This window comes from Chaetura pelagica, unplaced genomic scaffold (assembly GCF_000747805.2).
Source record: "Chaetura pelagica isolate M959 unplaced genomic scaffold, ChaPel_1.0 scaffold76, whole genome shotgun sequence".
NCBI classification, from domain to species: domain Eukaryota; kingdom Metazoa; phylum Chordata; class Aves; order Apodiformes; family Apodidae; genus Chaetura; species Chaetura pelagica.
The window spans coordinates 6,465,963-6,493,189 of NW_009970723.1; the positions used below are offsets into that span (position 1 = coordinate 6,465,963).

The 27,227-nt window shown below is 38.6% G+C and overlaps 1 protein-coding gene across 2 annotated transcripts in view; it reads right to left on the reverse strand.

Moving 5' to 3' along the window:
- Window positions 1-18,718, reverse strand: part of RUNX1T1 (runt-related transcription factor 1; translocated to, 1 (cyclin D-related)) — a 94,605-nt gene extending 75,887 nt beyond the window's left edge. Inside the window, exon 1 of one of the 2 annotated variants that reach the window (XM_010006424.1) lies at window positions 18,631-18,718. In XM_010006424.1, the coding sequence (XP_010004726.1) occupies window positions 18,631-18,718 (88 nt within the window). Of the gene's footprint in view, window positions 1-3,562; window positions 3,677-18,630 lie in introns of those variants that run through there. The other variant, XM_010006426.1, reaches the window with a different exon arrangement.
- Between the last annotated feature and the right edge of the window lie 8,509 nt (window positions 18,719-27,227).

Genomic DNA, 27,227 nt, shown 5'->3' on the forward strand with positions numbered 1-27,227 from the left:
TCCTGTCCAAATACTGGAGATAAAGTCATTATGTAGGATTATTGGAATAATGATGCAAGGTTAACACTCAGACTTAAGTATTTCCAGACACATTTTCTGCGTTTGGCAGGAAACTTGTTTTGTAAGACACAGAATTGTCCTAATATAACAGCATAGCAACTGCAGCTTAAAACAGAAGAAGTCAGTAAATGGACTGTTAGAAGACTTTTGCTGTATAACAGTGTTTAGACCCATGTATTTAAAAAACAGGTGGATAATCCAAATGTTCAGTTACTAGGACACTAACAGTTATGTCCATGGCAATTTTGTTTCTGTTCTTTAAACAAATCATCACTCGCAAGCACTAATGTTAAAACCAGAAAGCCAGTCTAGTACACAGTGGCTATAAATGCCAAATCAATTTTCAGCAGATAATAAAGCCCATGTTTTACAATCAGCAATGCACTGTTTTACTACCCAAAATGTAAGCTAATAATATATAGCTCTGCTAAATGGAAAATGCAGATATGCTGTTAAGAAATGGGCTGGCTGTGAGATGATGGATCATTTCTGCTGGGACCTTCTTAAAGCTATGTGCAAATGTTTTGAAAATATCACATGATGTGGCCATGTGTTAAAAATTACAGCCAGTTAAGTTCTCTGCTAAGAAAAATATGTGGGCAATTTATGAAATGCACTCCAGGATGGAGATATCTTAAGTAAAACCAGATTTCGAAAACAAACCCATTTTTTTTGAAACATGAACTTAAAAAAAAAAAACACAGTTGCAGCCACATCTGGAGAGCAGAAGTAAAGAAAGGGTGGTCTGACCTAATACCAGGCCATCTTCTGAAAGAGCAGCATTATTTCTGGGCTACAATGACTGTGATCACTGATTGTCCTTTTAAGGAAACCATGCTGAATACTGCCATGGGCAATAATAAAGCATTTTGTAGGCCAACATCTGTTCTTTGAAAGTACTATAAAATGACTGATAGATTTGTAATGTTTCATAAATAAAGCCTAGAATAAACAGTTCTTTAAAAAAAAAACAAACAACAAAAACCAACCCAAAAACACATTCACAGTAATCAGACAAACCAGTGTATGGTATTAGCTTTGAACACTGCTCCCCCAGCATCAATTATTTAGAGATAAGCACTTTCTAGAGTTCACTACATAGAATGACAAAACGGTTAACTTAGTTACTGCAAGCTGCATGTTAACGGGATTATCTTTCCAGAGACTTTTCTCAGAGTTGCAGTAGTGCCTTAATAGAGATCTGAATCGCTTTTACAGCATTTCATTAGCAAGCCTCGCTGCTGCTGCTGCTGCTGCTGCTGCTTTGCCCTGACAGGGAAGCAAGGAGGTGAGCAGCCAGTCACAATTATAACAGTACAAGCACTTTGAAGGGCAAATTCATTTTGTGTAGAAGTGTTTGTTATCACTACACATAAAGCAGAACCTGTCTTTATTACTTCCTCTTCTTTTCCCAAAAAAGAATGTCAGAACCACTAAAGGGATGCTTCTCAAATCAAGACTTCACACATACACAAAAGGCACTGACATATCAGATTACATAAAAATACACAGCCTTTTAATCTCCTGTACATAATGTGCTTACTTTTAAAATACAAAATCTGCCCCAGATGGTTAATAATGCCCATTTGAAAAAAAACAATACTACAATATTAAAGGGCTAAAATATGCTGTGAACAGATTGAGAGGCAGTTCATCCTAGAGGAGAGTAAAAAAGTGCAGATGGGTGTCAAAAATAGCCAAGTGTCAGATCTGTTCAAGTATCTCCATTCTGGCACATGCTCCCAGTCACAGCTGTTAGTGTATTCTCTGTATCCAAGTGCAAGGTTTTCTAACACTCTGAGCTGACATTAAAACACAATTCTTGCTAGCTACTGCTTTAAGAGAATGCTGGAAATTAAAGATTTATTTAATGGTAAAGCTTAACAAGTATTGATAAGGGTATACATACTTCATGATTAAAGATGCATGAAACTTTAACCAGCAGGTAGATTAAGTAATTTAAATGCCAAAGGCTTAATAGGTTTTAAAAAACCTCAACTCCAGGCATTCCAACAGTGTTTGCCAATAGCCCCAAATAATGCACATAAGGATCAAAACTGATAAGACTCTATCATTTTGGAACATTTAGATATCTTAATAAAACACAGAAATAGTAACCTACATAAGACTATGAGTTTCATACAAATATAAAGGAAACATCAGAGGATGCAAATCATGCAGAATGCAGTTTTCCACATTAATGAATAACCATGATACTTGTAATGAAGACCACATTCCCAGGAATGTGATGCATGCAAATCAAATTTGACATTTAAAGGGTTACATTGACCTTTCATAGTCCTCAGTTGTTATCTATGCAAATTAATTTGCCCATATTTCAACCATATAAATCCTCTTAGTCTTGTGCTTTGAGCAAACAGAGCCCACTTTCTTCTTATAACCAGAGGACCAGCAAACATACCAGCAATAGGGTATGACCATGTATAAAAATCCTAAAAGGAAAACATTCTTCCAACAACTGGCAATACCTACATGCAACTGTGGTTGCAGCAAACTGGCAGATACTGTTTCAAAACACCATCTGTGAGGTGTACAGACTCTCTGTGATCAAGCGTAGCCTCTTCTGCCTGTCCTACCCAAATAATCCACAAGAACCAGCCAGCTGTAGGATCTCTAGCCCTGTCTTTTTTTATCCAGAGACACAGGCTGCTATAATCAGGCACATGGCTCTCTCCAGTCCCTATCAAAGGAGAAAAAAAACCAAACAAAACACACCAAATTCAATCCACTCGGTCATGGTCAAGCATGTTGCAAAAGCCCTCAGACAAATCAGCCTGCATAGAAGCACCGTTTTCATTGGCAGTAACACTTATCAATTAGACAAGCGATGGCAAGATCCAAGTATAATATTTTCCTGAGGAAACTGACCTATTAAAATTTCCAGCTCCACAGCAATTCCTCTAATTCAGCAGATTTTTAAATTGTTTTATTTTGAATCAACATATTTCAGTGATCTGCCTGGTGACAGTTAAGGACTGTGATTTAGGATAACACTGGAATAATTTGCTTTATAAGCCTCCTTCACTTCTCTAACATAAACAGCTTTTCACAGAGATAATTTCAGCTGTTGGGCGAACGCTGTGAATGATCTCTACCGATTAAATATTTGCAGATTCAAGGTACAGCTGACAGTCATGAAAGCCAGCCTGAAGCTGTATTTCTCTTCACTAAAAATGATCCCCCACGCAGAGACCCGCACCCACAGGGCTGGTGACTTTCTGCTATTTCTATCCCTTTTCCTTGAAACATCCAGTCCTGCTCTAAGTATCATCTCTGGCAGTTCCCTCGCACAAATTCCCCTCCCCCAAACATATACACAACAGAATTAGCATCCACGATTGCTCCGTACCCGCATCAGCTTGCAAATCACCCTCTATATTAAAAGAAAAAAAAGAAAAAGAAAAAGGAAAAAAAATATTACCTAAAAACAATTAGTGTTTCGTCATTTAAAAACAAAAGAGCTGCAATAATTTCAACTCACCAGGCATCCTTGGATAAAATATACCACACTGTAAATGGCTCTCTCCAAAAAGCAAGCTTATTTAGGGCTCAGTGCCTCCTGTTCTGGAATGAACAGAGAGAAGAGAGGAGGGCCATCAGAACTGGCTGTGGCAGCGTAGCTGGAGGCAGGATGCTGGGCGCGTGCGTTTGCCAGGCAAAGACAGATGGAGAGCTGACACTCTGTATTGCACTTGGAGCAGAAATGTGAATGATGACAGGAGCACATGTGGCCTTGAACCCAGCCCTGTCTCTTCAGGCAGAACAATGACAGGGATGTGTGTGCAAATTATCACAACCCCAGCTCCCCTCGGCTGACTCCTTTTACTCTACCTTTCACACCAAGTTCCAGATGACCAAAGAATAGAAAGTAAAATGCGGAGTGATAAGCCAAACACTGAATAATTCATTTTTTCTTTAAAACTTAACCCTTTTTTCTGCTGACAGCAATTAAAGAAGCTCTCCTCCAAAAGTGGAAACAAATTCATTCTTTGTTTTAACAGTCAGAATTTTGCACTCCATAGGACTACGTTTGTTTAATTTTGCCGGAAATTCAAAACATGCACGAGGATAAACGAAAGGGTCTACTCTCCTCTTCCTCCCCTTCCCACACTTTTGTCATTATTATGCTGTTTTACTATCGTGAACAGGGTATCAAAATCACTCCCTTTCTCAGATTCTCAGTAGTATGTGTAAAATAGAGCACACTTAGAAAGCAGACCACTTTTATTTTACTATAGTGCTTTTAACCCCCTGGGATCACTGCATTGATATGTTCCAAACACTTGCAGCTTACTCTCCTTTACCTTGCATGGTGATCCATGGGGGATGAAAACAAAATCTTCTCTTTAAAGCTTTTTCAAAAGCTAAACAATCATGTCCTCCCAATTTCTGATTTTGCACACCCCTTAAATGTTTATCCTTCACATGAATAACATATGCCTGGCTAGGTTGAATGCACTCTTCCCTATTAAGCTTTAATGGACACAATGATATATAAAACTGCAAGTCTTTGTTATAGTGCTTTATCTAAAGCTGGCTATTTTCTTCTCAGCAGTCCCTCTTTAGTCCTTTGTAAAACATCTTTGCCGCTTAGGAGAAACATACGCCTGACTCGCATGCCTTCTGTAGCACGTATAGCCTTGCACAAAATTCCAGGCACAAGGAAAAATATCTTCTTAAAACTCTCCCTCCATTTAGCACTTGCAAAAGCTTCTCCCTTTAGTAACAAGTATTTCTCCACCAATTAGCGCTCAAGTCCTCGTTTTGACTTTGCCTTTGCAATACACATTTAAATCCATATTCTCTGTCAGATCTTGCGGAGCTGAATTCTTGGTACTACAGGACTCATCCTTTTGTACTTATATATGCATTCCCTTGATTTTGCATTATGCCATCTTCTGCCTCAGCTACACAGAAACAAGCCAGCTTTCAGGCCTTCCTCTTCCTTCCTCTAGCTGCCACAGAGCCCGATAAAGATCTATTCAGGAAAAGGACACATATGTGAAATTAAGCAAAAAATAATAATCCTTCCAATAACCGGAATGAACTCATGAAATATTTCTCACTTAGAGCAAATGAGTCACTTAATTTGCTGATATTTCCACAGTAACTTTTTTACGCTAAGTGCCACCCTTAAGCTTTGCTTAAATAGGAGACTCCACACACAGGACTGGCAAATTCAAGATGATCAAAGAAGCAGCTCCCCTCACCCCAGTAAACACCGCAGCACTAACAACATAATGAGTCTGCTACTTGAGGCAGGTCTTTTCTTCATCTTCATCAGATATCTACTGTAATGAAGTTCTCTATAATGGATTTTTGAGTGTCAGGAGAGCCCAAGAGAAAGAAACATTAAAACATGAAAACGTTTTCATGACAGACCACTTTCATGAAGGGGGGCAAAGCAGGGGGGGAAAGGGAGAGAATAACAAGCAAAGTCTGTGCATCAAGGCCTTTAAGGAATTCACTGTTCTTTTTGTTTTATTATTTGATGCACTCCTTAAAACCAGTCAGTTAGTATTGTATTTGCTGTGTTGTTTTTCTTTTTTAATGCTGTACTCTACATGAAAGGAAAAACATTTTCACAGTTGGAAATGCAACCTTTCATCAACATAGATGCAGCCTGAATCAGCTTCAGAGTAGAAAATAACGTGTCAAAGGTATGACGTATTTTAATAAAACCTAACAATATTCACTCTTAAAAGTAGGTCTTAATATCAGTACATTGTAAATCCACAGACCACGGCTCACAAAATTGAACTTCCATATGCTGTGTGATTATGCATCTTTTTTCTGTGTGTAAAAAGCCTTTTTAAGCTGTTATCTGACTACAGTAATTGCCATTTAAATTGATCCACGTCAACAAAACCAGGATCCCTGGAGATTCTCACCTAGAAGTCTGCTTGTGGAAGGGGCTAACAGAATGCCTGTGCATCTGAGACTACTTCAGCATTTTCTCAAGCAGCCAGCTGCATGAATAGTTTTTCCCTCTCATTATTTAATACACTGAGGCAGGCTGCAACCCATTTGGCAGTCCTCCCTGAGTAAGTATCTGTGGGTATTTATTAGCTTTCCCCACCCCCCATTTTTAATGCAGTCACTTAAAGCTTGCCCTAACAGTTTTTGCACCAACTCTGAAATTTTAGGAAGCCAAGCAAAGGTGGACGGCCCATTCTATAAAACAGTTTTATTCTCCCCTGGGAAAGGAAATGCAGTGGTTTTAATATGGGAACAATTCTGCTGTATGACAGAAGTCGGTATTATGTGTAATACCAAAATGAAAGAGATACATAGTGAAAAATCCAGGAGGCAATCTTTGGCCAGTTTCTTTGTGAGGCACATTATGCTACATGTTCCTGGGTGAGAATCAGCTCCTTCTCTGACAATCATTCAAAACACTTCTCAAAATAATTGTAAACTATCTTCTACAGCTCTTAATATTGGAAATGGGTAAAGAAGGCAAAACAAGCTCCATATTCATATGTATTTGAAGAGGGGTGGAAAGGAAGAGTTATGTGCAGTGGATGATATACGGTCACCAAGACATGGATCTAATGGAAAGGAGAAATTCCAAACGATCACCATTTGAAAGTACAGAGACTGCTGTTTGCACAAACCTAGCTTAATAACAGGGACTGGAAGTCCAGTGAAACGCATCTGTAGTTAATGAAAGGTCTCTATTAACAGCAAAGGAAGAATTTAACTCAAAGCTTTTCTGTAGGACTTCTCAACTTCCCGCTCTACTTATAGCAGACTGTTGTGATACATTGTGACTTCACACAGTGGGTATTAAGTGAGTTAATTCAAAGGAGCTGAAACCTCATTGATCCTAATTGAAAGCAATACACCCAACCAAATAGTTTTCTACCCCATCTGCTCTGGCCTGCCACCAGCTATTCAATACAAGAGAATTAATAGTTTCAGATATTCTAACCGACCCAATAAAAGCACTCATTTAAGCAGGACTGCATTAACAAAGTGAAAAACCAAGGGCAAAATGGGTTCAAATGGAGCATTTTACTCCTAGTTGGCTTTAACAAAGCTGAATAATGCTTATTCTGACTTTTTATGTGCAAGACTTGATAAACTGAATGAGAAGGCACTCAATGATCAGTCAACGAGCATTGATGAATGGTCATTAGGACCCCCCCAATCTCAGGGAAGGCCATTCCACAAAGTGGCACACCAGCTTGAAAGGGCGGACTCACTAATGTCCAGATTTCCCCGCTTGCTTGTTCCACTTTCACTTTCAGACCACTGGCCACCAAATGAGGCTGACATATTGGAAAATAATCTTTTATGGGCGACTGGTAAATAAAAATGGAGGCATTAGCTGGGCTTTCAAATTCAAATCTGCTAGTTTTGTCAGCCCCCAAACGTTTTGATTTTCCACCCAGCTGGAAGCTATTAGTGTTTTCTTAAGGCATCCCACTGACAGGGCAAACCCACCTAATGTGTGAGCTGTAGAGCTGATGGGGAGGGGGGGACAGGGACAACCACTTCTAGATTCTTTCTGAACTTTATTCAGTTGATTGTCCAACCAAAGTACAGTAAAGGCAACACCTTCAGGAGAAGCTAATTTCTTGCTGCCCAGTATCTCCTATTGTTTGGTGCAACAGTTTTCCACCCAGAACTGCAATGGCTACCCTCAGTGTGGCTTTTTCCATGACCATGTCCTAACCTCCCTTGCTTTTACTGCACTACCACAAAGAGCTCAAACTATTTGAGAAAGACACTTATTTATAAACTTCTAATTTTTTGCTTGGAAACAGAATTAAAATATTCCAATAAGATATGTGCTTATCTGTTAACAGTAGCTCTTAATGCATGCAACACAAAACATTTGCCAGATAACACTAAACATTTCCCTAAGCATTTCCTTATTGGCAAGGTTTTCTGGCCTTCTGAAAAAAGACAAATGGGACCTTTAAAACATACATAGCACTGCAAAATGCAGACTAATTGACATCACCTACAGAAATACTCGATATCCAAAAGCTAGAGTCACCAATCTGGGAAGCAAGTATTACTGGTTGCCTAAGAGAAATCGTTGGTCATGTTACCTTCAGTAATAGATTAAATTAATTGGAGGTGAGAAAGCATTCATCTCTTTTTTGGTTAAAAAAATGTAAAAGTCATACTATTTTAACAGGATAATCAGAAATTAGTCCTCTAAAGAGGATTTCCAAACACCTGTTAAGAAAAGGCAACCTTGGCAGTGGGTCAGACTTGGCAACCCAGACTGCCTATTGTTTTTTCATCAAAAAAGAACAAAAAAAATCATTCTTGTTGAACGTTGCCAGAAATCCCAGTGGATTTCAGGTGTATTTCAGGTTTTAAAACAATGAAAATATACTTGAGGACTCATAATGGGAGAAGAAAAGTTTGACCCAAAATTAATTTATGCAGAATGGGAGGGTCAACATAGGTTCCAGCTCTTAAAGAACACATGCTCCTTACAGAGTCTAAAATATGCATTTTAATAAAAACACGTGGACAAACACACAGATATGTACCTGGTTTGGTGTCTTTTTCTTTCACTTGATCTGGGCAAAACCAAGTTTTGCCCTCTATTTTGTATTAAATACAGTATTTTCTGTAGTGTGGGTACAGTAAGTAAGAATTGACTGTTTATATCATAATTAGGATTCAAAAGGAAATTACCACACCATCTGAGCATAGACATCACTGATACACACTTCCAAAATTCTTTATATTTTCCATGCTTTCTGAAAAGATACAGGAAAATACCAAAGATGTCATTTCACTGACAGAAGAAAGAACACATTCAGTGTGAGTTGGAGAAGGCTGTATGACAATATGTGGTCCTGCTGAACTAGGGCTTTATTTTAAGATCCAAAAAGAAAAAAAAAAAGGGGGGGGAAAGAGAGGAAAAAAAGGGTTTCAAGCTACCAGTTGCTTTTTGACTTGAAGCTTGGAGTGTTTGCTCATTTAACACGGTAGGGAAACTCCTCCTGCTGTAGTATATTAACCCTAGTTTTGACCTCTAATCAATGTCTTTTCAATGCATAGGATTTTCATAATAAAGATAATGTGAGAGCATATTTGTGTGAAAGCGTATCTACCACCAGCCATAAATTCGAGCCTTGCATTTTTCTTTGTAACATGTCAATATTTGTGACACTAACTAAACATATTTTATTCATTTGACAAGGACTGTTACATTATATTGAAAACTTTTGTTTCAATGTCACCACCTCCCCATTTTGACTGATGGTGAGTTAGTTTTGTTGAAACGCAAGGGGTGATAGCGTATGCTCCAGTGAACTTTCCCTCCTCTCAGCACCAGAGACAAAAACCTGCAGCTCTGCTCTGTGCTGGCAGCCATCTGGCCAGCTTTCTCTCAATGCCTGCCCCACACCACACTGCAGGCGAAATTTCAGGGCTCTAGAGCTCTGTGGAGCTATTCATGACATACCAATTTCACATTTTCTGCTTGTATGCTTGCAACAATAAATGCTAATGAGGACTATGAATGACATTTTTAAAGACAATAAAAAGGTCTCCAAATCCCTTGCATATGGAGACACTATTTTCTAAACTTCACCTTCTGTTAGGGAGCCATTACACTCTAAAGGAAAAAAATAACCTAAGGAGAACAATGAGATGATCAAAGCATAACCGAGTCCTTACGAATTCCAAAGAAAACAATGGTGGCAAAGCTAGCTTAATGACAGACAGATTTTATGCCAATGTACAGCAGTAACACTTCAGCACAGGGTCTCTCTTTTTCAATAGCACAGCTATTTTTCGTCAGAGGGGCTCAAGAATTATTGGGGGATGGGGAGGGTAGATACCAAATCCTCGATTTCGCTGATCATGTATAGCTCCACAAACCATAGACCTGAACTTTTTAATTACTCATATCTAGAGAAGTCCAAGAGTAAACTCATCATTAATTGATTTGGAACACCATGCTTGCACAGGGATTACGGTACTGACCAAGTGTGGCCAAGAGAAATATCTAATTTTAATGTTTTCTTTCCCCAAATCTGACTTTTGCAATGCAATTGCTACGCTTTAAAAATAATAATAAAAAACCAAAGTGGCCTTCACTCTTGGTACTGTGTTTTATACTTAATTAAAGACAGCTTTCCCTTATTAGTAAGGATTAAAAATACTTTCAGGAATATCCACCAGGTGGAGCAAATACACAGCAATACAAAACATTTATTTATGCTCATACTGCCATTTTCAACAGAGAAAAAATGTTTTATATGGAAATATCCTTACCTCTTGACCTCCCCTCCTTCACCCTTTTGTCATATATCGATCAATTTGTACTTAGTACATTTCTTATGGTACAAAAGCTTTGTTCAAAGGGGCCTCAATACAAAGGTATTGCTGCTGATGAGATACAACACAAATTTGCAAACCACAATAGTCGTCATAAGATATACAAGGGAAATTAAAGAATAACATTAGTGTAGTGTTTATATATATATATATATATAAATTAAGCAATATACAGATAATATTGTGCTTGTAAAACAAACTGACAAGCATTCAGAAAATAAAGCTTAATCTTAGATCAGACAGCAAAGTCTTTACACTGACCTCCACTATTATGGGTGGGAAAGCAGGCCGTTCTGCATTGCCTTGTTATGTGTAGTGCCAGAAACATCACAACAGTGCCACTTTACAGTATGCTGGTGTTTACTATTAATGCCTTTTTTTTTATGCCTTTATTAATGCCTTTTGCTATGTCATCCATCAACTACTGAATAATTTCAAGAGTGCCGTGAATGAGAACTGTAAATAAATATTTGAGCATATCTAGGAAAGCTAAGCATACTTTCCCATTTAAATTATTTGCCAGGTGAGAAAGCCACTTCCTCATCAAATACTTTTACTTTTCTTGATGAATGAGAAGGTCTAATGGTATAAAGGCAGCAGGGCATCGTCATAAATGATGAGAACTAAGTCCTAACAGAAAAGTGGTTATGAATGAGTCTTCTCACAGTTCTAATGGGACAACCTACTGGCAGATGCCCTAATTATGAAAATGGCAATGCAGTACTACTAAGTAAACTGCTCTAATGCAGTCAGCATCTGGAAACAGGGCAGAATCCATACACAGACTCATTCAACCCTTGATGTTAGAAAGCATTATCATTTGTGAGTGACAAAGGGAAGGTACTGATTTTAGTCAAATATTTTTCTTTCCATTGTCTCCTTACTTACAGACACCTTCAATCACATTTTTCTCCTGATTCTACATTTAGTGCCTTCTGTGTTTTCTCTGCCACCATGCCTAACCTTCTATTCTTGATTGAGGGGCCACCTCCTCAACCTGCTACACAGCTCCTTTCCCAGTCCACTACACACCTTGTCTCTGCTCCTGCTGCCTTAAACATTCATCCTCTTCTACCTCTGCTAGCCCTGAACGCTAGAAGAAGTTCCCGAATTTGAAGCTGTGAGTATTATCTTAAAATATTATCCTTAATTAACACTTAAATGAAAGATCAATAACCAGCACTCTTACACTGAGGGATAAACACTATGCCAGTTAGGTTTCCACTACAAAACCAAGCCAGAATGGGATCCGTCATAATGTGCAATTGGAGGAGCACACCTGGAAGGACAATGTGTTGACCTAAGATTTTGCTTTCAGTCTGACCCAGGCAAATCCCATCAGAGCTAGTAAAATTAACATACAAAATCTTTGTTTCTTTAGGAATGGGGAGGAGCCTTGAGGAACACAGGCCTTCAAATATAATTTCCTGCTATCTAATTGTGTTCTACTCCACATGGTGCTTTGTTGTACCCATTCAGAAGAGAAGCAGGAGAAGAATGCAGAGGTGATTATGAAGTGGAATTCCATACCAAGAGCAAATTACACCTCTTCACACTAGAATAACATCTGCAAAGAGCAGCAGTAAGTGTTTGGGTACAATGCAAGATGCCAGTTTTAATAAATGCCAAACCAGCTTGGGAACTGTTATCCACAAGAACTTTCCTTAAGCAAGATTCTCACAGCAGAGACTTGCAGAGATGCCCAAACAGGGTGCTGGTTTAAAACCATTATTTTAAACCATGGACTAAAGCCTATAATTTGTGTAACTTTCAAAGAGGAGCTGACCTAGATACCAAATGGGTGGCAGGAAATCCAACGTGGTTATTGTTGTCACCACTCATCCAAGGATAACTTTATTTTACTATGCTGCTGTTTGAGGTGGGCAATGATCAGCTAGAGGTCACAGACAGTTCATTAGATTATGAACTCTGCAAAAAGCAGAAAAGCATGTAAAACACTGGAGGGAGGGACATGACTCATGACTTGTAAACGTTTAACTAATAGAGCTTTCATACAGACACGTAATTTCCTTTTTATGTACAAACCCTATAGGAACATGAGACTGACCACAATGCATAAACTGTCTTTTTTTCATCCTGTGGATACATGCAATGTTTATTTAAACTATGGCTTCCTTATAGTACAACAGGATAAAGAGACTTAAAACTAGATGTCTAAGTAACTCACTTTTACTTAAAGGCACCTTTTTACCAGGGTCATCTAAGGAGTTCACCATGAAAAAAGTAGCAAGATTCTAAAGGTGAAGGGTTATGTACATACCTAAGAGTTTATTAAATCAAGATTATTGATCTGATACACTGTAACAGCTCTTTTGTTGCACCACCTCCTGAAAATCCTTCTTAGATGGGGGAATAGTAGTACAATAGATCATAACTCATTTGGTCCCACTGCACTATTTTTGTCTCCCAGCTGCCTATGCTCGTTGAGGGCTATCTTCTCTTAATGAAGGGTCCCCAAAAAGCGTGCCCTTAAATCTGTATTACAAAATCCTAATTAAGTATTAGCAGAGAAAATATATGCTGCTGCATAGATTATTTCAATCTCACCTCCAAAGTACCCAAAACCATTAGCACGTGAAATTGTCCTCCAAGACAACTTCAGGCGTAACACTACAGCCTGGACTGAAAGCCTTCAGCATGAAAAATCCCAAAACCTTAGTTAACTTTTGGCTGTCCCTTCTCCACTCCTAAAACTACAACAATTATGTTTCTTGGACCAAATTCTGCCCGTAACGATAAAAGGCAACAGTCACATGCTACACTTGTTTTTGCTGCAAAGACATATTATTCTTCTTCCCTCTACTACTTGTGCCTTGTAATCTTACATTCTGCCAGTAGAATTATGAACAGCACTGTGCTATAAACTAGGCTATTAAAATTATCCAAATAAGAGTAATATTCTTAATTTATAATTCAAACAAGAAGTTATGCTTGAATTCCTCACAAATGAAAAACCACATATTCAAGACCTTTACCTAAAAGAACATTTAAACTTCTTTCAGCTATGATCTTGAGTTCCCAATGAACAGTTTCAATCTACAGGCCACAACCTGACACAAAGCCTTGCTGTATGCACACCCGCACCACCTTCAGCCTGCTAGAAGACCTCAACAAACAGCAGCTACAAGGAGCAAGGATCATAACTGATCCTATTCCAACATTTAAAGAATGAAGACCAAGCTGGACATCCAAGAAAGTCACATGAATAACATGAAATAAGTTGTCAAGCATGCTGGAAATCAAAAACTTTTAATGCTACATATTATGATTATGTTAATGATTACTACCAAAAAAAACCCCAAACATATCCCTAAGTTTATTTGCTGCATAGCACAGACTTCACCTGAAAAAAATTTGCTATGCAGAAGATCTTATATTGGAAAATAAAAGAGGTAGAACAAGTGGAGAAAGAACAATAAAGTAGAAGGAAAAAGCCACAAACTCGGAAGAGAAAGGGTTAACAATTTGTTTCAGTATCACACCAATGCCAGAATTAAAAGGGAAAAGAGCAAAAAGAGCCCTTTTTTGTTGTGTGTTGTTGGTTGTGTTTTTTTTTTCTTTTTAATTTATTATTCTTTAAAAGAAAAAAAATCAGGCCTATCTGTCACAGGGTTGTCCGGGCTGGAAGAACTGGCAGGAACCTCAAATTCCTGACCAAACCCTCTTCCACACAATGCCTCCTGAATGGAAGGAACCCAGGCCCGGCAGAGATAGCCCGCTGTCAGGAACCAGCCCTGACGTTTGCGGACAGATGGGGCTGGCCTCGCAGGATGTCGGAGCAGCAAACTGCTGTTCGAGATACTGGGTTTTCACACACTCCCAGCCTGGATGTTTTGCTCCTCAGGTAATTAAACAAGGAAACGGGGCTGAAGTGTACAAGTCTGACCCCTGTGCCTTGGCTCCGCGGTTCTGCGTATCAGCTTCCGCACTGACCGCCTGGAGCATCAACAGAGTCCTCTACTCCTGCTCCCAACACCAAGCTCTGAAACAAATCCTCCTGGAAATATCTGCTGTTGCCTATCCCTTCACCCCAGCCCCCTCTTACTCCCACCCCCCATTTAAAAAGGACTAAATGACTTGCTCTGTTCCACACGCCTTACTGCTTTTTCATAAAAACAAGGAAAAAAAGGAATGGGTACTCTTGGGTAGCTGTTCTTCATCCAGCCATTCAAAATATTAAATATCTGGGGGAGGGGAGGAACAGACTGAAAGATGAGGCAAGGGATTCCCAAATTAATGCTTACTTCAAGTTCATCACTCAAAATGAAAAAGATCCTGGAAAGTACTTCCAATTTGTACAACCAACAGCCACACGTTCACTTCTTTAGAAATAAAATTCTGATATAAGCATTATTGAAGAGTCTTTGTCTTACAAGAGGACATAAGCCGTAGAGCCGGGCATTACAAGAACAGATGAGTGTTTTCTGCCTCTTTTTCCCCAAATTTAAGAAATGGAAAAAGGCAGGTGTTACCACCTATGCTCAGTGAAAACCCTATGCAGGCTGCTCTATGACTGACCTAGTTTCTATGCTCTTTAAAGGCTATTTAAACAAAAATTATTTTTTAAAAAGGTAACACATTCCTACTTCTTTCTGAAAAACCCACAGAATAGAATATTGGCTGAAAAGAGAAGAGCCCAGAAGAAAGAGGAGTACAAAAGCATGCCTGCTTGTCTGTGTTCAACACAAAGAACATTAAATGAAAACAACTGGCACGCCGCCAAATTCCTATACAGGCAAAGAGATTCAAATAAATTGATTTCACGCATCACACTGACCTAGGATCAGTGAGCAGTGGTACAATACACTCGCTGCTCCATGTGGGGGCAAAGCACATTAACATTATCAGAGCCACAGTACATTTCCAAGGGGGGGTAGGAGGGGAGAACCCAAACTCTGCAAAGGCATGGAAAAAAAAAAAAAAATCACTTTGAAAAAGGAACTTCAGCTTCAATCAGATTACTTAGTTTCAGTTTACTAATAAATAGATCATATTGTGAGTGCTCATGCTCTCCTCACCTCAAAGGTTTTAAAGATTGTATTTTAAAATTAAAATAAATACTAAAATCACACACAAACACTCCCCTTACATTCTACTTTTAACATAGTTGTTCTCAAACACAGATTTGCAGAAATTTACAGTTCTCTGTAAATTTCCTCCCTTCCCCATCCACCAGCATTTTATATAGATTGCAGGTTATTTTCTTTGTACTTCAGAAGCTGGATTCCTGCCCAGGATACACTTAATGGCTCAGAAAGTAAACTGAAGAAATCGGCCACTGCTCTCAACCAGTCCAAATCAACCTGACCTAAAGAGAAGAATGTTTTATTTGCTAGGCATCAATAAGCAGGGCCCTGGTTCCCTTTGCAGTGTCACCCAGGCACACTCTTCCATTGCATGGCATTTTCTCCAGTCCAGTGTATTTCAAATTTCACTTTCTTAAGATGTGTGAAGTAACCCACGTGTGCCGTGGAGTCTCTTCTTGTCATCCTGGCTTTGTTTTTCATTAAGCTCTCTCACACTCCAATCAAGAGCGATGCCAGCAAGCCACAGGTGTGCACCACATGAACAGAGGAAAACCTGATTGTGAGCTGTGTAATGACAACTCGCTGTCTATACTACACTCGTCCCCTTTTGCATCTGTTACATGCGAGAAGGGGGTTGTTATTTTTTCAATTGTACTCTTTAAGATTCATAGGTAAGACAACAATTGTTTTGAGGATAAAAAAAGGTAACCAAGAACGGAAGGCTTTGCAATAGCAAAAGATGGATAAGCATGCACAAAAGGGATCACAATAGTGTAGGCAGGTAGTCTAATGCTACAAGAAGCCACTGCTTCAAGGAGACGATAGACTAAAATACCTTTTATTTTGCCTTTTATTCCATTTTGGTTTCCAATAGTAAGTCAAATCTTGGGCACAGCGAAGTACATATTAAGTTAAGCTATAAAAGTGTTTGCCCCATTTCTAATAACTCATTGAAATTTCAATGTGGGGCTTCTTGGCAATTTAAGACTAATGTTTCTGAACTTAGGACACATCCAGATGTGGGTACCTTGCCCAGTCACCTCATTTCAACTAAATGTCAAAATGGGAATGCCCAAAGATTTGATTTAACAAATGCTAACCAACACTGATCACTCTCTTTTATAAAGAGCTATAAAGCAGTTTTGGATCATCTTCATGACCAAGGTGAAAACTATACAACATCATTAACCTTGTAAATGGTGTTTTAGAGAGGATGTGTTTGTTTTGGTGCAAGGCTACACCAATAGAACCACACAGGAAAGGGAACCATTTAGTACACAGCTATTTCATAACAGTAGAGACCTGCCTGCACTCAAGTAATGCAAGCAGCCAGACCTGCCTGATGGCTATCAAGACAAGTAACATGCTGTTCCCTCCCATTTATGACTATTTCACCAGTACAACCAGATCATTTGGACTTTAGAAGGATGAAGTGAACTTTACTTGTATTAATTCCCTCTTATTATTAGACAACATGCCTTTCTCCCAAGTTGTAGATTTTGATTGTCTTGCATGTGCTCTGACAGCAATAAACCACAGTAAGCTACCCATTAGTATGCCAGCACTGCATGCTTCAGGCATGAAATCTTTACTTTTACATTTATACATTTAAAAATCCTTTATGAAGATCCATATAGCAAAAGAAACCAGACAACAACCACCTGTACAGCGTACACACTTGCACTCTGAAAAAAAGACTGTAGATTTTAAAAAAAAAAGGAGAATTAGTCAGAAGCTATACACTGCTAAATTATCAAAATAAAAATGCAGGAAGAAACCCTGCTTATAAACAGCTAAAGGGTAGGTGTCAGGAGGATGGGGCCAGATTCTTCACAGTGGTGTCCAGTGACAGAGCAAGGGGCAGTGGTCACAAACTGGTAAACAGAAGGTTTAATGTAAATGTAAGAAAATCCTTCTTTACTCTGAAGGTAACAAAGAACTGGGACAAGCTGCCCAGGGAGGCTGTGGAGTATCCATCCCTGGAGACATTCAAAACCTGCCTGGACATGTTCCTGTGTAATCTGCTCTAAGGAATCCTGTCCTAGCAGGGGGGTTGGACTAGATGATCTCCAGAGGACTCTCCCAATTCCTACTCTTCTGTGATTCTGTGATTCCAATGCTGTCTGTGTACAGGAAGGCCCCTGAAAAGTATTTACTTGTTTTAGTCTGAGCTAGGAACTCAAATTACAATGTAAATTAACTTTTATTCGGATTTAAATTTTTAAAAGCATGTTTGCACCAGTGCGCAAAACCTCAGCCCCGGCCCCTTGCAACAACGTGATGTGCAGTCTCTTGCTGGCTCTTCCAGCTCTGCTCCATTTCCTCTCCACACCTCACACACAGGGCAGCGTAAGCCACAATGTCTTGAGTGGGGAGATGAGCAAGGCTTGGTTGCCTTTAGAATTAACCAGAGCATATAATTTTATTTTGGTATCATACTCTAACAAAGTTACATCATAGGTGAAAAGGGCCAGCACTGAGAAACAAAGCATCAGAGTGATGGAAAGGACATAAAATCAGTGTAGTAGTTTGTTGCCATCTAGACACACCATTTTAGGAAGAAAAAAATGGGAGTTACAGTAAATATAGGAATGAGAGTCACAGGTTTATCTAGACATTTTCTTCTGCCATAGAAGATCTACTTTTCCAGTATGGCAAAAGTCTTTGCACACAAGAAGCAGAAATACCTATTCTCAGTATTATCTCAATCAAATTTATCACAGATGAGCTTGCCAGAAGCTTCCTCTAAATGACAAACACAAGCATTTTGCCAACATGATTACAACTAGCCCTTCACCTGACTGCAAATACTGTTCATATTCACAGCTCTGGAAATAGAACTTTGCTATTTTCACAACCCAGCCAAGTAATATTTACATGCCACATTAAGAGTACCTATGTCATCAAAAACACAAAAACCACAGTTAAGAATTTCACATGTATTTTTTTTAACTAAGGAAGATTTTAGAACAGTCATCACTGACAGATTTTACTGGCATTGCTGTGCTCTCTCAGTGCCATCGAAATGAAGACGCCACCTTCATTGATTTAGACAAGACTCTTTGGAGGCTAAAGAGAAAGATTCTTTTCTTTTAATTACAGTTTACGAGGCAAGGTACAGTCATTAAAAATAATTGCTAAACGGTATGCACATTACAAAATCAAGTATTTTTCTGTTCCTTACCTTGACAAAATTCAAAGTTCCCTTTTTTCCGGCAGTCACCTATCACTAAACTCAGTGCTCTCCAAGTGTTTCTTTTGACAGATATCATTCTCCACCAATCGCTCTGCTAATTTCCTCTTGCCTTTCCTGACTGGGACAGATATTACGTTCACCAGCCCAGAGATCAATCTTTTCTATTGACAACAACAAATGGGGGGGGAAAAAAAAAAAAAAGCACATATCACAGCCAGTATGAAGCACCACACCCCTTCATTTGCATGATAATAGCAGTCTCTTAAGTAAAAAGGAAAACAGAAATGCTATCATTCTAAATCAATTACCCACATTTTCTTAGTTCATACAAGGCAGTATATCCTATAAAACTACAGTACTACCCAAAAAGGTTGGACCACATGAATCTTGAGGACCCTTCCAACCTGGCATTCTATGATTATATGGTTTTATCATAAGGCAGTACTTTAAAACTGCATTCATTCTTCGACAAAGGTTGTTCCTTACGTTGCTCATTTAAAACAGCTGGCTTATAGAGGGCAACAAACTAAGGGCAGCCTATATTCTACCATCAAAACACTTACCAGGTAGTTGTGTAAAAAATGATTGGTTTTAAATACATTCATATAATATAAATATTACATACTTTACCTGGTTCAACAGATGCTCTAGAGAATAATTTATGAAATGAACATGGTTACTAAAAATAGAGACCTTGCAATTACACACAGCTATACTAATCTGGAATTGTAAGTCGTAACAGCAAACACATTTAAACAAAGGGAGATAAAAAAATCTATTGGTATATTTACAAATCATCCTCCCACTTTTGAAAAGGCAATTTCCCTCCCACTGCAACACCTACAAAACCTGTTTATTTCGGTTACACAAATACTTTGTCATTTGTACAAGTCTGTATTACAGCATTCTCAGTTTTTCCAAGACATTAATATGCTTTTCAGGGGGTTGTAATTATGTCGTGGCAGAAAGATTTTTAAAGCCAGGCACACGCAGTTACATACATGCTCCAATCTGCATCCACTATTCAAGTTATTTTGGGACATACAGTTAAGCATGCATAAGGATCTGGTCGCAGCTACATGCATCTAACCGAGAACCCAGCCCCAACCCTCCCCTGGAGTAGATCTTACTGTAAAAAAAAGGTATGGTTCAAGAGTATTTGCAAAAGATCACATTTGTGTTTATGCGAGAAATTGCAGTCTTTCCTACAAACAAGCACCCTCCTCAAATCAAAACAAACCTTCCCAAGTTAAAGTTAAGGTTACTGAGAACAAAGGAGTTCACCACTCAAAGTCTTTCTTTCCCTTGTTTCTGGTCAGACGATTCCCTGTAGCCCTGACACAAGCCAAAATTCTATTGCTTTCAGAGAAACTGAGAGGCATGCATGGACTCTGCAGGAATCTACCCAGGATCTGGCAACTGTGAAGCTTTCAATATGACAACTGTGTTTGGCATTTGGAAAATAATCTCCAAAAAGTATTATGAACTCCTCAATTTGGGTGCAGTAGCTACTTCTCTAAAATTATTTTTAATGTGTATGAAATCCTCTAGTTGTCACCATGTCCTTTTATAGGCATCAATTTTACCTTTCAGTTGTGCCTTATCATGAATTGTGTATCTTTCAATTGTCCAGACTTATGCATAACCTTTTACATTTCCATAAATGCGTACAGGATTCCCTAAATTGTTCTTGTCTGATCTGATTTTTATGCCCATAAACTCATGGCCCCTACCACAAATGAAAAACCCTTCACTGACCAACTGGCCCTATTAATTTCACTGAGATTATTCAAACATTACGTTTTCTACTGAGTGATGATAGCACAATCTGGTTGAAATATGGATTTACAGTGGAACATTAAATTAACATCATATTTTGGATTCAGAATTACACACAGCAGCCATCTGTAAAGATGTATTCATGTTTTGCTAACCTTTACTAATTTGGCCACTAGAAATAATTATGATCAAATATGTTGAAATATGTAACATATAACAATTCAATATTTGTGTCTGCTGAACAGCATACTCCTTTTCCATGGCTGGTAAAATATTTTTAAACCACTTGCTGTGCGGGAAAAAAAAATATTTCTCAAAAAAAAAAAATACCCATGTGTCGTTCACTTTACAATGAAGACATCACTTTAATTCACTAGTCTTCCTTTGTTTTAGCCCCACATTCATTTTGATAATATGCCACATTTCCCAAAGTGATGGATGCATTTGCTATACCCATTCTACACCAATGGTCCTTTTTAAATGTATTTTTGCCTCCTGAATTGTAAACTGTTGCTGCTGTGCAAATGTGCATGCAAAATTGTCTAAAGTCTGAACTTCACTGAAAGTGGAATGCCTCAAACAATTTGTAGTCTTACAACAGTGTTATAAAAAAGGATCAACATGTTGTATTACCATGGAAATTTTGAAAAACATACTTTCCCAAACAAATATTACTTTTTCTCAATGGTATGAAGTAATGAAAACCACATGTGTAAATCTGCGATCCGTGCAGTAGTTCAAGCTGCAGCTAATAGAAAATACAGAGAGTGAACTCTGCCATATAAAGGATTCTTGTTACAGAAATATAATGTGAAAACCAGATGCAGACAGAAAACCTTAATCACAGATGGGAATGTAATCACTGGCATACAGAATACTTTTTTGATCAATCTCAACCATATGAGAAATGTATTTATTTTCTAGGGAATGCAATAACTCGAGAGAGTCTTCTATTTGAATTCAGTTAACCTCATATTCACTGTGCTTTTATCTTATACGTGGAGAGAAGGAGGATATAACTTGAGCCAAGATTTTTAGAAGAACCATTGTCCCTGGCAAATCATTCTTGTATCAGCTTATCTTTCAAGGAATTAATAGGATGTAAAAACTACAAATAGATCAGCCTCAAAAGAAATCAACCATTATTGCACTTCCTAGTTCTTGCCAGAAATCCCTTCATCACCTAAACACTTCTCTGGTTAAATTTTTCCCTTAATATGTGGTTCTTCAGAAATACACTGCTAAGAGCAGCACAATGTTGCACGAAAGTTCTGCAAGTCAGAACTGAGTTCTACACCAAAGAATCTCCCTACTTCTTTAGGAAACCTGAAGAGACATTGATTGGAAACAAAGTTTAACTTGAGCTTCCTTCTAACTGCTGAAGTGCTAGTGAATGCCCTCCATCCATATAGCTTGTGGGTGTCAGGGGAAGAAAGGATCACAGCACCCTGCAGCTACCAGTTACATCAAGTACATAAAAGGTGGATTGCCTTCTACCAATTACTCAGGCAGGACCAAGATATCTCCTGCCAGTTTTCATTGCTGGTGACATTTGTGCTCAGCTTTTAAGAGAATGAACTACTACAGTAGCAGTAAAATCCTCACATAAAACATTAAAATTGCATTAAAATCTGAAAATCAGGTTCAGAATTCAGATCATCAATATGCTGTCAGCAGGACCCACCTATGCTGTTACAAAGGCTCAACATCTACTAGAAACCACTCCCACAGTTCATCAGCCAATTTATCTAAGAGTTACATTTGCCTAGATAAATTTTACACCTTGTGATTGATCTGGTGGGCTGTTGCATTAAACTGCAATATAAAAAAAGGCTTATGCTAGGAAATGAAACTTAAGAAAAAGCATTCAGAGATGACAGATCTCCAGGCTCTTTGGCACCCGCAGTGGTAGTTTACTTCCTGATCCCTGCTGTACCCTCTTCCTGGAGGTGCCCACTACACTTGGGAAATATCACAGCTCTTTACACAGCACAGAGACACAGACTGTCCCAGTTCACAACTGAGCTTTTAAAGGTAACCCAAAGTTGGTATTTATTTATGTTATAGCAATAATTATCATAAACTGGGACAATCTGAGAGCTGTTACACCAGAGGGGAGTGACAAAAACCTTTCATGAGCACAGGGCAGGCAGGTTCTCCTTCTCTCTAAGGGCCTCTAAATTCCTTCTTAGATATCTTCAGTAAGTGGACACCACTTCAGTGCTCTACCAATGACTCATGCCAGGTGTTTATCTGACAAATTCTGCTCAAGGTCCTGTAATTATGCTTCCTCAATTTAATGCCTGTATGCTAGGTGAAATTTGAAGTCAGCTACTTACTTTTACTCTCCTGCGTTAACTATTAGCAAAGCATCTGATTAAAATACTTCAACACCACCACTGCAACAGAAGTTTTTTAAACCATCTTGTCTCTTCTGCCATTTAACTTTAAACTTCTGAGACTGCAGCACCAATAGATTGTGTAGAAGTTAACATTTAACACTAAAGTAATACAAGCTGGATATGCTTGTCTTCTTTCTCAACAAGCATGCCTAGATTAATAATAAACTTTGGCCAGATACATATTTTAATTTGCATGTTTTTCATACAGCATCATCATCATGCGTGTAGAGTGCTAAAAATGGAGCTAAATCTTCCAGCTGTGGAACAGTTCCACGTGACAAAACAAGAGAGAGATCCTGAAAAACTCCTGCTTCATGTCATGTGTGAGCGTGTGTGCTTGTGTCTTTTTTTTCTCTCTCATTTAATTTCATCTGCGAGAGACTGTCCCTAGAGGACAAGAGAAGAGAGAACCAATTATATCCAGAGGTTGGTTTCTCCAAAATGAAGGCATCTGTTCCATGCCAACGACTTCCACATGGAAGAAAAACAGAACTTTGAAGGCATCTGCGTTCATGGTTGACAGTCACAGATCTTAGGGTCTACTGTAATTGCCCAGCTGCAAACATGATTCAGTTGCTGCTGTTGTCAGCTGATCTCCTTGCACTGAAAAGAACAGAGATAAATAGCAAATAGCTGGATAAAAATCTGATATTCTTACAGAACATTGATACCTTTTTACCTGCTGAAGGAGGTATTTTTCCTGAAAAATGGGTTTGATGGAAATAAATTGCAAACTGTTTGTTAAACAAACATTTTATAAAATACTTCGCTCTAAAATGCTATTCTTTAAATAACATACAAGTCCAAGCACTATGTGCTCATTATTTGTTAGTATTTCAGGCTGATATTTTGGAAGAGTGATTCAGAAACCATTACAATTCTCCAGCCACATAATCCTGCAGCTCACCTTATTTAGAGGCAAGTAGTCTCAGTAATACCAGATTCCACCTGAGCAGAAGCTTAGGAGTTTTCACTCAAAATGCTTATGGCAGATAAATAACTAGTACGATACTTATTACTCAAGTTATGTCACTTCCTACATTGAATGGATGCTTCCCCAAGAAACACTTAAATGAATCATTACTGGTAGTTCAAAACCTGGCATATAGCATTGGGTACAACTTGCAAGATACTCAGCAATGCTGTGAGCTTTCACAGTCAAAAAAAATCAACAATTAACAAGAAACTCATCCAAAGTAGCAAGACCCTAACTCATTTTTGAAAACACAGCACTGAGTACCAGGGAGTTCAGGGATCCAAGACTACCCATAGGGCAATTGCAACAAAGACAATTAAAACCCAAATCCTATGCAGAAAATGCTTTTACATTCCCTATCCTCTACTCACCAGATAGAAGTGGACCATAGTTTCCACAAATACTGCTTGGATCTTGTGGGGTTTTGTAGTTTTGTTACCTAGGACTTTTATCACTAACTTGAAAGAATGAAGATGCTACATATTAGGGAAATACCTTTTAATCCCAAATGCAATCTGCAGTCATGGCACTCAGCCCAACAGCCAGGTAGCCACAGACCTTAGGAAGGACTATAAGTACTCTGACACAGTTTTCCGTGCCTGGAACATACTTCAAATTATTATGAATGCATGAAATAGTGATCCTGAGGGGACACAGTAGGCCTGACACTTCCTGACCACTTCTCAATTGCCTCCAGGAAGGACAAGAGTTGGAAGTGAGGACAATTAACAGAGCCACCTGCTTCCTGTGACCTCCTAGGGAGCAGACACAGCCACTGACTACTTGTAATGTCACTGAGGTCCTGCCCATCCTTCTCTACCCAGAGAAGCTACAGGATAATAAACACAATAGTGGCCATTAATAGCTCTGTAAGAGCAGAAATTTAGGCTCGGACTTAAAAAAACAACACATAAATTAAGAAAATAAACATCAAAACCTCCCATGAATTTCATGGAAAGAGGATAGGACTGACAGATCTCAAAACCTGGAAGAGAAAATTATTCTTTAAAACTACTATAGCTGTTATTTACAGTAGCTGTACACTTCTCTGGAAAATTTTTGAGCAGATGGCTGGATTAAACAATTAAACAGATCTTGGTAGGTAGAAGTTGAGAATCCTGGTCCCACAGATTCAGTGGGAACCTCTAAGAATACTGTTACAGAAGGAATAGACTTCTTCCTCTTCTTTACATGGAGTTCTTCATCAGGTACGTCTATCATTTCCAGTTCAAAGAGAATTATTTATTTTGCATTAAGACCTGAGCTAGCACACTTAACCTTACACAAGATACTCTCGTTAGGGCCATATCTGGATCTAAGTGTCAGAATCATTCCAGGGAACTACTGTTAAGATCACAGATGCGAGGTGGAAGCACAGAAAGCCTGAAGGTCCAGATCCTCAGACTGGTGTTTAGACAAAAGAAACACTATCTTCAATAGAATGGGGCATGTGAATACCATGGCAGATCTGAGTTCTAGTACTTTAATTCAACACTTACAAGCTCTGCTGACCCATGGAGTTCCATTAATTCATCATGGCACACATGAAGTGCATGCAACATTCAGAAACTAAGCTAGGGTATTAGGTTCAGTACGATGGTTTCCTTGCTCATCTGCAGCATGCTTTAATACAGGTGCCAGCATGCTCTTCCAGCATTAAGTGGTTTGCCAACAAGCTTTAAAAATAATAAATAGTACAGCCATGAAACAGTTTTTGCTTAATGGTTCCTAGAACTCGGTGACTTCACTCACTAAAACCCTTTCTATAACATTACCCTTAAATACTTTTAGCAATACCACCATTAAAATAAAATTTTAAAAATCACCCTGGCACTCCCATCCATTGATAGCACACCCACAGGTGCCATTATTCCTAAATTTGTTGGCAGCTTTCTCTGGCACCACTATGCTTTAACGGCTCTGGCAACAAACCCCACCTGGATGTCACTGAAAGCTCTCCTTTGAAGCACTCTTTCAAAATATCCTTTGCAGCAGTATCATTCAGTCTCCTTTGTTGCATCCTAATAAGCTCATTTTCTGGCAACAGCTTCACTCTCTTTTACTATTGAAGCTTGAGCTAGTCTAGGGCAGTGTTCTTTCTAAACTTGTCTAAAGCATGTGATTCAATGTTGGGGTGAATTTTCAAAGAGGATTTCAGGATAGTCTATCTGCTGCTCAGGTTGAGTGTTCACTGGCACTTCAGCTAAAAAATTAATTGTATTTCATCCTATTAACACAATATGACCAAACTAGTGGGGAAGTAAAGTACAGGTACAAAACCCTATACAATTTGATGCTTCGTAATGGAGATTGTTAAACCTTGAGACTACCAAAAGGCACACAGAGATTTATTCAAGATGCCACCCAGCCTGTCATGACAACATGAAGAACCAGCATCCTGATACTGCCATTACAGAAGTAAAAGAAACAAAAACCAGAAAATGTATTCTGGAGAACAATTAATCATGGAAAAAGTGGAGATTTTTGGGAGGCTGGATTCAGGGTTTTTTCCCAAGCTATTTAAAATTACACCTCGGCAATAATCAAGAGGCACCTGTGTGGTCATCATCAGAAATAAAAAAAAAACCAAACAATCAGTAAGTCTCCAAATACAAGGAATACCAAAATAAAAACGGCTAATGGTAATGACTACTACTAATGCAAATTGTATATTAACATCCAACTAGGCACACATACATAAGCCTCCTGGAGCTACAAAAATAACTAGAGTATTGTACAATTTGTAATGGTCATGCAACCATCTCCCCAGATGCTTGTTGAAATTCCTGGTTTTTACTCACTGCATCAACCTGGCTTTTTAAAAGTACTAGCTATTTTATTATTTGTCATTGCTTACCAGTGTTTGCAGATTAATTCCACTCCACTAGGTGGAGTCTTCTGTCTTCCCAGACAGCAACATCATTTACAAAAAGAAATTACTATCATCCAAGAACTCTGGATGCATTTTTTTATTGTAAGCACTACAGCCCACCCATCTTGATAGATGGAAAAGTAGCACTGAATCAAATGCCTTCTTGAAATTCCTGAAGAATTTGTGAACTATCCCATGAAGGTCCCATGTCAGCATGCTGCAATATGGGATTGTTCAGGAATACTGTTGCTGTACAGTTCTGTACAACATAACTGTGCTTTTGTGATATCAATAAATAATACTGAGTAAAAAATATATATCACTTCAATAGGTTACCATCTTGCACATATTCAAAAGTGCATATGAACAAAACCAACCTGTTGAACTTCTTCTAAATTTTTTGTGTGTGTTCAGAAATATTTTTAATATCCAGGATGCCATTCCTTCCCAGGCATCCTAAAATGTGCCACAGAAAATGAAGTACAAAAGGATTTCTTTCCATATTCACATTTCCATTCACAACAACTGGAGTTAAATATGGCAACTATTCAGCAGG